At 42.1% G+C, this 11,868-nt stretch overlaps 1 protein-coding gene across 1 annotated transcript in view; it reads right to left on the bottom strand.

Moving 5' to 3' along the window:
- Positions 1 to 703: 703 nt before the first annotated feature.
- The window catches only part of NPTN (neuroplastin), a 57,917-nt gene continuing 46,752 nt past the window's right edge, over positions 704 to 11,868 (bottom strand). Inside the window, exons 6-8 of the mRNA XM_064456874.1 lie at positions 1,886 to 1,907; positions 1,256 to 1,329; positions 704 to 825 (exon numbers count right to left, since the gene is read on the bottom strand). Of these exons, the coding sequence (XP_064312944.1) occupies positions 1,269 to 1,329; positions 1,886 to 1,907 (83 nt within the window). The 3' untranslated portion in view covers positions 704 to 825; positions 1,256 to 1,268. The remainder of the gene's footprint in view (positions 826 to 1,255; positions 1,330 to 1,885; positions 1,908 to 11,868) is intronic.

Raw genomic sequence — 11,868 nt, 5'->3', positions numbered from 1 at the left:
AAAAAAAGAAAATTATAAAAGTTTGCCTGAATTGAATGTACAAGAATATGTTGAACACGTCAGTGCAAAAGGATCTGAGAATTTACATGAGTTAACAAAAAAATCACTTAAAAAGCAATCATATATATATATTTATAAACAGAAGTTGTTTGTTTCAACTGCATTCCACCACCACCATGTCGAACCATTCCAGCTTTCTGAAGTCTGATTATAGGACACCCACGTCTCTATACAGGTTAAGCCCTTAAGATTAATTTCAATTTATATTACTTCTCTAAGTACCAGAACAGTATAATTCTCTTATCTCTCAGACATACAGTAAGGAATGAATATCAGCAGCTTAAAAATGAAACACAATTACTGTATTTTGGTTTCCCCTCCCTCCCCCAAAATATAAATATATACTGTATATATTTTTAAGTTTTGCTGTACTTTACAAAAAGTCTCACTAGATGGCAGCAGTGCGTTTTAGAGCTTTGCCAATTTTAACAGCTACAGGAAGTAAAAAATGGCGCATGCATGAACAGACTTACTACTTCTAATGTTTAAATAGATTAAGGAGGGGAGAAAAAAAAAAGCAACATTCACAGCACATCAAGCCCAAAATAGTTTACACCTTCTACACTGAAGCATTATTAAAATTTATCTGGCTAGGTCATCCTTGCAGGAGGCTAAATAAGGCATGCTTTAGACAGTCATATTGTTGCTCACTGGAAAACCAAAAGAAAGAAAAAAAACAGACCGAACTGGAGTTCTAGAACCAAGAGTTCCAACCCTTAAATTTAGCAGGTCATATTGCCATCAGTCTCTCAGAAACTTAAAGCTCTAAAAAAGAAATGAGAAAAGGTGCTAGTCAATGCCTGGCAGCATTTTCAACATCATGTGCCCTAACAGTGTGCAATCAAAGCGCTTAACATCCGGTTTGCTCTTAAATGAAGACAGAGGCTTCCCAACCAAGGTCAGCTTCCAGATTTAAGACTGAATGAGGAGGGGCTTGGGGGATTTTTATCGGCAATAGTAGCGGTGGTGTAGAGATCGACAGGTACGGGGTTGTTAAACTACCTGCGTATTTTATGGAAGAAATATTTTGCTGACCCCTCCCAGGCTCTCCGAAGCACGGCAGGAAGGCTACTGCCATCCTCTGAGCTGCTGGTAACTTTTTAATGCATAGAACCATTTACGTTTACGCACCCCAACCACTACAAAGGAGGACTTTAGCCTGACCGTTTCCGAGATGCATGTGCATCATACTTACATGATAAGCATTTTTAATTTGTGTTTCTCTGGCGTAAGTTTTTATCTTTATGATTGTTTGTAGAATTGGTTTTCCTGGAGAAAGAAATAATTAGAAAATACACCAAAATCAATCACAACTGTAAAAAAAAAAAAGGGGTATGAAGTTAAACAGCATTCCATTCTTCCTCCTAACTCAAGTGGCTAAAGACAACATGCTTCTAGACTCTTTGTGTGTTGCCACCTTCTTACCCCGTGCAATTCGCCTCCTACATCTGTCATTCTGCTTCCCAGTTTTACTGCTTCCTTTTCACATCTGAAGAAGCTCGTTCTGCTCCCCCCCCCCCCCCCCCGACTTTGCCAATTGCTTACAATATGTGTGAAAAACCATATCAAATCTGCCACACCAGGCCGTCAGGGAGACCCCATGTGGCTTTGGTGCAATGTGTGTTTTAAACTCCTTCAGCAATATCTGTTTTTCTAGCAGGGGCCTTACAGGTACCACTTTTCTTTACTCCAGCACTAAAACGACAAACCAAAGGGTCCCTTACAGTGAGCAATGTCACGCCTAATATCTATCTTATGTACCACAAACCCCCCAGAACCCTCAGCTTTAGCTCGGTTAACGTTTTTTCCCTCACAATGTGCTTACATTGGCCCAGCTGGTTCATCATCTGCAGCGAGAATTCCAATGCGATCCAGGGGAAGACAAGGAAAGGAAAGAAAACAAGAGTCAGTCTTTGCACTGTAACACCAGCTGAACTGCAAACAGCAAACCAATCTATCTACAGCATTAAAGGCCATTCCACTCAGTAGTGCAAAGATTCATGGAGTTATTTTTCTGGATTCAGGTTTTAATGGCAGGTATGTTGCTTCAATGGTTTTAGTTAACACTTTGAATGCTTGTCATGAAGAACTGCAACTGTAGTGGACAGATTGTTGCAATATGGTCAGACTCATCTTGTCCCCAAGTTCCAGTGGTTCAATCTCATAAAAAAATAGATGAGAAGACAAACCAACATTTCAGTTGTAAAATCCTGCTGGTTGTTTCCTTGCATTGATTTTTAAATATATAATTTTTTAAAGCCATTCTTCAACTGCTGATGGGTAATTGCCAGTATATACACAAGAGGGTATATACACTATACGTCTTCCCCCATGGATGACACAACCTCTACATATTCCATTTTTCCCAATGTCTAATTAGCACGGGCCAGGTTAGGAGATTGAAGGCGCAACACTTGATTCTAGTATCCAAACGTAGTCCTTGGATAGCAGCAGGCATTGTGTGTGCGTCCGATAGAGCTCAGGGCTCAAAACACCAGGAGAAGTTAGGGGTGTTGTAATACCTCCGGACACAGACTTCAGCTACAGAAGACTGACAGCATTGTTCTGCCCGCGTCTCTTGGCAAAAATATGCCCTGGCAGATCTCTTCCCAATTTTTAACAATGAATAATGTTTCACATTAGCTCTTGCGTGACCAATTGAACATTTTTTTTTAATTACAAAACACCTTATTTTGCCCCCAAGCTGCAGTACAGAAGACAAGTGCATTTAAACAGCAGTACAAAAATCAATCCAGAAAGTTAATGCTCCTGGGGAAGTATTTTGGGGGGACCAATTCAGGACCTGCTGTTTTTGGCACTCTACAGTTGCCGTTTCCCACCTCACGCTATAGGGATTTTTCACTGAAGTCTTTAAGAAACTCTCAGCAGGATTCCACAAGGGTGCTTAGTGCACATGAAGCAGTTATGGAAATTACAGTCTTAACAGTGTAGGCATCCGCATGAGCACACGCTAGGAGTAATGTCGGTCAAAGGGGACATTACTCCACCTGTACCTTCAAGGCAACGGATAGGCAAAGCCACTGCTAGCATAGACAGTGACCGGAACAAAAAAAATATTTCAAAAAAATAAAGAACTAACCACAAACCAAGAGCTTTACAGCCAAAATAACAGACTAGCGACACACCAGTGTCCACAGAAGTCCATTACCAGCAACAGTACACTATCGGACACGATACAGAGAGAACTAGGACTAGTAAGGACAACCAGACATCAATGTGCTGTTGTATATACAGTGGAGATATACAGACACACATCAGGTACTGAAACACAAAGCACAGCAGAGTAAATCTAGAACTTCCCTCCACAAACATCTTTTGATTCACAAAAGATCGTGGAGCAGGCTGCGCTAAGTACTCCGCACGCTGGCTGGGAAGAGCCTGGGACAGACAGCGAGCCCTGAGCTCCCCTCGCCCCCAGATCAGTACTGCTACCGATGCCGTTCTGCTTTCGGACTCAGCTTTCTGACAAGCATCATCGACATCTTTGAGAGTTTGTTTGGCTGGACTTCAGAAATACCAGGCTGCACCGTTAAGATACAAGCTCTCTCTCACTATAAAACAACCACTTTTCCTTCTCTGTTAAAATATTTAGATGCCTATTTCAGATAAGTAGTTTTGTGTGCTTAAAAAAAAAAATATTAAAAACCCCTTTGCATTTATAAAGGCTGCCATCAGGTGTTTTCCCAAAGATCCATCAAAAATGCCTACTAAATACTTCCGATTATATGGCGGATCACCACCATTCGTCCCTTCCCCATCTATAACCTCAACAGAGATAAAATAAGACCGAGAAAAATTTCTCTGTGATTTACTATCCTGGTCAGCCATTTAACTGCTGGAAAAGCATCCACAGTACAGTTCAGACAAAGACTGAAACCTTAGCAAAATCGGGGGGCAACAGAACAACAGAAAAATAAGTACAAAATTAGACTAAATAAAGATTAAAAACAGCAAACTGAAATCCAAATTAGTTGTGAACGTGAATGAAAAAGTTGTAAGAAAAAGTGTTAACATCATGACTTGTGCATTGTATAGACTGAAGCGGAGATTAAACAAACTCCAAAGCATGCAGATCTCTCACTTACCACCATTTTTTAAAGGGTATGATGCAATTGAAGGGGGGGAAAAAAAAAGAAGTCATAGTAACCGACAAATATCAATATAACTCAAAACCTTTATGCCAGAAGACCTGCTCTAGTAACCAACTATCTCTCAGAGTATGTAAAACCTATGGCCATAGAGAATATCCTCTCAGTATGCTGCTTCATTCCATTCCGCACCTGCAGGCCTCCTGAAACACTGCCAGGTGAGCTGTAATTTTATCATTGAGCACACTAAACCCCTCCTTTTGCACAAGCTTCTTTTTGAATTTGGGGGGGGACCTGTAGGCTCCAAAACCCCCACTGTCTATATAATACAAAATTAAAAATATAAAAACTAAAAAAAACCACCCACAAAAAAAAAACCACACAAAGCCCAAGAGCCAAGCCTTTCTTGTGGGTTCAGTGATTATCTGTTTGGCGTCGCCCTGAAATAGCACATTTCTGAAGTGAAAGGTTAGAATTGCTGCTGTTTTTAAACACATCATGTAACACATGTAATCAATCCTTCCAGGCAAAAAAAAAATATCTAGACATTAAAATTGCAAGATGACAAATAGATTTGCTTTAGCTCCTCCACTTGGATTAACTGTCTGGGAATGTCACTCACACTTCAGCAGTCTGAGAAGGGGACTGTGTTTTGTGCCACCCCCTTTACTTTCAGCCTTAATTTGTAAGGCATTTTAGATGTTACACACTTTCTTTTACCTCCTTTGGAAAGCTACAGTATTTCTTTTTAATATCACATTAATCTTATGTAGCCTATTATGACTGGTGGAAGTTAAAAATTAACAACTCTGGGGTTACTTCCAGCAGTAAGAGTCACATTTTTGCATCCGAAGTGACGCTGTTTCTGCTCATGCTTTAAAACTTTCAAAGAAATCTACACAAAGAGGAGTCAAGACCAGCAGCTTTCAGCAACGTTTCTTATACTAGCATGTGGCAGCCCTCTGACCTCCCTTTACAGACCAATGGAGAACTGGAGCATTACTAAAATGAAACTTATGTTCAATTTCCGTTCAAATGCTGAAAAGGAAAAGCCACAGTCTGTGGCAGCTTCGGGGCCCCGTGTTACCATACAGCTTCTCTGGTCTGCAAAGCAATTTGTCGGAACTATTACAGAGACCACTAGGGAATTTTTATATTTAAAAGCTAAAGATTTTGCTTTCTGGGAAGAAAAGGTTTGGCAGTGGCTTGAAAACAATTTATAAAAATGCCCATGTTGAAAAATCAAAAATTAAAAATTTCCTATAAATTTTTCAGTTCTGAATTCATAAAACATTCTGAAGACTCCACATGGAACACTCAAAGCAGTCCGCAGCCAGGCAGGACCGCGATGCTTTCTCACAAGGTAGCTGTTCGCAGGGACACAAGCGTTACAACCTGCATCAACCATTTAGGGCTTTGGTTGCAGGCAAAGATCCAAAGGCAGTGTTTACCACCACAATGCATGTTGGGTTCAGAGCATCACTCTTCTCTTTGGCTTCATTACCAGGAATATTTTGGAGGAAGGGGAAAAAGTAGTGAATGGAGATGCTCACCTTGCTCCTTAAAGCAAACCAAGAAAAATAAAGCAGTCACTCTGAAATGGAATGAAGGCAGAAGTGTAGCAGCAATGGAGACTCTCTGGCCAAGATTACTTACGTTGAACTGGAGGAATTCTGATCCTCTAATAGCATCTAATAAATTAGTATATAAAGGCCCAGAGGGGCTAGGCTATTCGATTACCACTGTGACACAACGATGCTCGCTGTTAGATGTGGTTGATAGCTACAGTCTTGCAGTGTGCCTGCCTGACAATTTTCTCCCCTTGATGAATTTTAAGCGTGGGAGAGAAAGGTGCAGGTAATAGAAAAAAAAAAACCCAAACAAAAATTAACTTGTTACCAGGTAAACTGTTTCAGTGAAAACATTGGTTTTTTAAATTACTTACAGTAATAGCAGGAACAGGGAAAGTCAAGAAAAAAAAAAATGAGTATTAGAAAGAATGTGGGGAAATGGGTGGAGCTTCTGCAGAGCCAGAGCAGAAAAACATTTATCAAAAGTCTTTGTATTAAGCTGAGAAATGAGAGGGGAAGAATGAAAAAGGACATGTTACAACCCAGTCACCTCATGGCTTTGAACTAAAGATGACATAGAATATGGAATTTAAAGTAAAAACTGTTTACATTCCTACAGGGGAATGTAGCCAAGAAGTTTTTACTTTCTACTTACCCCAGAACACACCCTTTAAAACAGCATCTTTGCTAATATTGGACTATTTGATCCAACAACAACAGAAAAAGCACTTTATTTAGGAATCTCTGATATACTCTATTCAGGTCACAATGGCTGATTGCTACATCTATCAAAATTAAGCAGCTTAAGCTATACCACAGAAGAATAAAATGGTATTTGCTTCCTTTTATTGTCAAGGGAAGTCCAAGCAGCTTGCATTCTGAGCAAAACGCATCAGCAGTCCCCTGCTGAAACTGTTTCCCATTGTACATGCAGCACCCCTGGCCTCAACATGCCACGTTCATGCAGCTTTCATCACCAAAAGCCACTGGAAGCTGCATGTTTTTCACCTGCTCTTGACGTTACAAAACCTAGCCACTCTCTGGAAAAGCTATGTGAGCCATATATTGCCTTCCCATGTGTAAAGCAAGTCAAAACTCTCATTTTGAAAGGACGCAGAAATTCAAGCGCAATCTGCCCTCCCCTTCCTCCTTCCAGCACATAATTTGGGTGCAAGGGGGCTCACAACTGTGGGCAGGTGACTGGAGGTATTTGCTACAGTCACCTCCCCTTCCCGGAGCATGAGATTGCCCCTAATCCACCAGCACAACAGCAAGAACCAGCACTGGGCATCCTTGCATCACTTCTGCTGGAAACATGGATTTCATGGGTGCAAAGTTCCTCTTTCTGCTATGTAGTAGCAGCAGAAGAAAAAAATTAAGTGAATTATGTGAAGGAAGAAATATTAGCAAAGGAGCTACTGAGCAGCCCTGTTCCGTGGCATAAAAAGCAAAAGGAACTGAAGACAAAAAGCAAGGTCCATGCAAAAAACACTGTGGTCAGGAAATGCCAAAGTTAAAGGAGTGTCCTCATCCTTCCAGCACAGCAGTGGTTCTAGGCAGAGTTAACAATTTTTGTAAGGCTAGCAGATACATCAGGCAAGTGTCTTGTAACACACAGCCCTTTATCCCCCCCAAACTCCAAAATCTAAGCAGCCTCACTCTGCACTGAAACAGTAAATTGAGAAGAACTGCTCCAAATTTAACCGGGTTATCTGTCACTCTACCCATCTGCCAAGGGATGAGGTAGTTGGCAGGCTAAGACAGGTAATTTTTAGCCTGTGGAACATGGAGATGAGAGAAAAGGAATTAATTCAGTTGGCTTTATTTTGGCTGGCCAGGTAGAGTTCCCAAGTGCTCTGGACAGCATCCCAGACACCTTCCAGGACAGAGATAATGTTTCTCTCCAAATAGTCACATCCCCCACTAGCAACTGGGTGCTTCTGTCCAGCATCAGTTATTAAAAGTCCTTTTTGGCACTTCTTGGTTTAGGCTCACCAAAAGGGCACAGCCCTCAAGCCTTGCCTTTTCTGCTCCCCCCAGACCAATTATGCTGTAAATCCACTCCCATTTCTATGAAGTTCTTACAAATATCCTCACATGTTGTAAGCAAGAGCACTGCAAATACAAACACTGAAATTACTGAGCTGGTTTGTCAAAGGGTTTTATATTTCTGAGATTTGCCTCAGAAACATATTCCTCTAAAAACAGTTCATCAGTCAGGGTGGTCTTGGGGAGCCCTCAGATGGTTCACCATCCTCACTACCTTATGCTACATAGAATTGAAGGATTCTTTGGAGATGTGGAAACAAATAGCTCAAAGCAGTTCTCCAAAAAAGAACAGCAAGATGAGTAGTTGCTGGAAGATGGCACCTCAGTGAAGTCAGCTGAGTACAGCTGAGAAAGGTAAAAGTACTCAAATTAAGTGTGCCTATTACCAGTGGAATCTGGAGCATTCCTGCTCCGTCTTTCACCTTGGGCTGGCTTCGTCCAACAGGATGAACACAGGACACACTGCCTGTAACTTGTGCAGGCTTATCCGAGCCAGACCTAGAAACGACATCACCTGGGTACTGCACAAGGCACAGCATGGGCACCAGCATCTCCCAGCAAGACCAGAGATAAATGGAGCCCAACTGCATTTCATCCTACACTGCTATCAGTCAGGTTCTGCATGGGTTGCAGGTATACTTCTAGACTGTCAATTTAACACTTCCTTCAGCTCCAGAAACGCTTTGATTTTTCTATATACAGGGGAAGTTACCATTTAGCATCGCTGTTTTCCTCCAAAACTTTTTTCAAAAAATCCTTAGTGTCCCGAATAAGTAATTTTTGCACTAGGTCTCTACAGAAACCCTCATTCCTGAGATCCTCTCAGCAGGACAGACAGTAGCCAGTACCTCAGAGGATTCAGGGGAGTGGGAAGCCCAAATGAATGTGGAAGCCATCCCCCCTCCTCATCCTAAGATGGGTTCTACCACACCCCATAGACTGCAGAGGGGCAAGACTACAGGTACAAGGCTTGCACCCCGACAATTAGGCTGTTTACTGGCAGCAGATGCCTTATCTGCAGGAATAGACAGCCTGCAGCAGGAGGATGTGCCAAGCCAAATGATAACAATCTACTAGGCAGCGGTCCAAAATAAGATGCAAAATGGCCATCCATCCTCAAACATGGCTGGGTTTATTTTGGCTGCTTCTACCTGTCACTCCAGAGCAAAGAACATCAGAGAAACCCAGTGGCTAAGGAGAGTCCAGAGTTATGCCACCATGGGAAGACAGGGAGGGAGGTGATGGTGGGGACTATGGAGGAATCTTGGTGTCTAAGGAAAAAATTTGGAGCAGTCCAAGGGCAAAATTTACATCCCAGCAAGGCGGGCCACCAGTGAGGTCACTCTGCTGAGGCAGCTACCAGGTTTTTCCTGTTAGCAACAGGGCACTAACAGCTCAATCACTGTTGCTGCAACAGCTTCATACAAAGATCTGGCACTACCACAAGCCTTGTCCTTAAAGCTTAACACATCAAAACCAATATTAAAAAAACCCACAAAAATGCAGAAAACCAGCTGATAGTTGAGATATCACAGCTGTTGTCAAATAATACTTATATTGAATAATATGGGGTTTAGACCAATATCTGCATGAGTTACTGGCTCAGCTATAGGCTCACTGATGTTACCCGCTACAGCTCACTGCAGCATGCAGAGGTGGATGTATGATTTTGAAAGCAGAGTTTAAATTCTGAATGATAAGCACGCCATTGCATTAAAACATTAACTTTGGCATTTCGTAGCAATGTATTTGAAATAATAAAGCAAAGAATAACCTCAGTAAAACAAGTGTGGAAATCAGCACACTATATCAACAATCTCTCACATATGCATTTTTAAAATGCCCCTGCTTATAGGGTGTTTCCCACCACGATATCACAGAAAGCTCCAAATGCCATTACAGAAAATGCAGGAGTACTGAAGAGAACGTAGGACTCAAGGCAGCCTTTAGCTGAGATCATGTTATGCTGGTTGTGTCTCTTTATCGAGGCAAACCTAATACATGGATATTGACTGTGATATTCAGTACTGGATTTTGTTCTCCAAGAAACTGGTCAGAGAAAACATTTGTCCACCACAGAGGTGTACCACTCTCCAAGACTCAGGCTTAGCTGCCTTTAAAGTAACAGCAGACTGAGCAAGCAAATTTCGTAGCCTCAGTTACTTGGCTTATCATCTTGGACACTTCCAGAGATGATGAGCCTGGATCCCTCAGGCATCTGAGGAGCGGCCAGACCAGCCAAGAAAACTTCAGCCTTTGAAACTAACAGGTAGTGAACTCTTCATCTCCAGTGTGTGCTTAGTTGCACTAACATGGTGGTCACATTGCAATCTGGTCAAGTCAGAACCAGTTTCTGTTGGATTAAGTCCATTTGAGGCCACTTGCAATGGGTATTTACATAGCAAATTACAATCCAATATCTTGTTTTGGTCCTTGTGAAACTTCATCAAATGAAAGTCTGAAATGCAGGGAATTGTGAACAGCCACCAACATAAGAGGTGAGATTCTCTCTGGGCATCCGAACATCAAAATTAGGCCAATATGGGAGAAGTGCAAGAGAATATTTAAATTGTCTTTTTCCAAGTTTTCTGGGCTGGTTGAGAACCACTTTGAGGACAAACTGCTGACAGTATAAACCCCTTAGCAACTACAAAGCTTTAAGTTTTGCAGAGGAGCATGCACTACACTGTTTAAATTTTGCTGGATACACACCTAGACTGGTCCCAGTGCGTGCTCTATAAGCAGTTAGTAAATGCTACTGAAATGGTTAAAATCAAAAGCTAGTTTCCTCTAGGTATGCATTACTTAAGACAGTTTTTACTTGCTACATAAGTGATGCAAGGCTCAGCCAATTCTCAAAGTATTAACATTTAGTATCTGTTTCATAAAACTTTTTCATTCTCTGAAGCGTAGCTCAGGAACTGTGAAGTTGGTTTTGCCCAAACTTCACATGCAGATCAGGGTTTTGGCACCTACATTTTCATCCCAAAAGGCAAGTGTCTCACTGTGTTGTTACTGATCCCTTGTCCAGCCTGACAACAACTAGTCATTGCTGCACAAGCTGCAACACAGCCGCCTTGGGAAGTATCTACCCTGCTAGAGGGCTCCTCCAGCCTGGGAAGACACTGATGATTCGGTGCTTCCCATACCGATTCAGCACGTTGCCCTCCACGTACTCTAAAGCACCTGCTCCATTACGCACGGTGTTCCTACAGACTGACAGCGTACCAGCCGCTTCTCACAAGGATTCCTTGGATAGGTTTTCCTGATACAGGCTGTAGTAAGCAACTAGGTGTCACATTAAAGCCTGTTTCTCGATGTGATTCTTTCAAATATTCATTTCCTCCTCAAACTGCCTGTTCCCCCATCTTTAAAAGAAGAAGGTATGCAGAGGAAGCTTAAAGATGAAACAGTTGCTACTCTTTTGTATACCAAACACAGTGTAACTAATTAGTGCTACCATCAAACCTGACAATGAATACCACATCTTTGTAATAGCCACTGAGTTATATTTTCTAATTAGATACAGTTGTCAGAGCATTCCTTAAACACAAATTCAGTTACAGACCAAAATAAGGGCCTTACCCCCACCCTTTTAACATTGAAAACAGGTTTTATTTCTGAATCACCTCTGTGGTCCCAATCCCTTTAATTGTAACGTTTCCTTACACAACCTGTCTGGTGTCCAACCCAGATGCCACACAGAAGAGGGAGTGCCATCAGGTGTTAGTGTTTCCAGCTCTCCCCTGGTGCTGCTCTACGCTCCTTAGGACCGATGTGCAGGATTTCTCAGGGCTAATACAGCAGGAAAGAGACAGGAGCGCTAGACCTACCTCGTGTAACAAAGCCTTAAAGATAATGAAATAACCGCCCTCCCACCTCATAGTCTGAGATCTTTGGAAAATCCAGTGTTAGGACTTCGCGCAGCGCTTGGCCTCTCTGCGCTTGCTGGGCTTGATGTTTGGAGAGTGAGCAGACGAGAAAGCAAAGAGCTCAGAGGTGAATGGACTGCGCTGCTGATCCTTCCTGCCACAAAGCCCCACTCTGGTCTCCTTCCACAAGTTTGCTTTGTCTGGGTT

This window comes from Phalacrocorax carbo, chromosome 7, assembly GCF_963921805.1.
Source record: "Phalacrocorax carbo chromosome 7, bPhaCar2.1, whole genome shotgun sequence".
Taxonomy (NCBI): domain Eukaryota; kingdom Metazoa; phylum Chordata; class Aves; order Suliformes; family Phalacrocoracidae; genus Phalacrocorax; species Phalacrocorax carbo.
The sequence above is the reverse complement of the archived record's forward strand: the minus strand, read 5'-3'. Positions and strand labels throughout refer to the sequence as shown.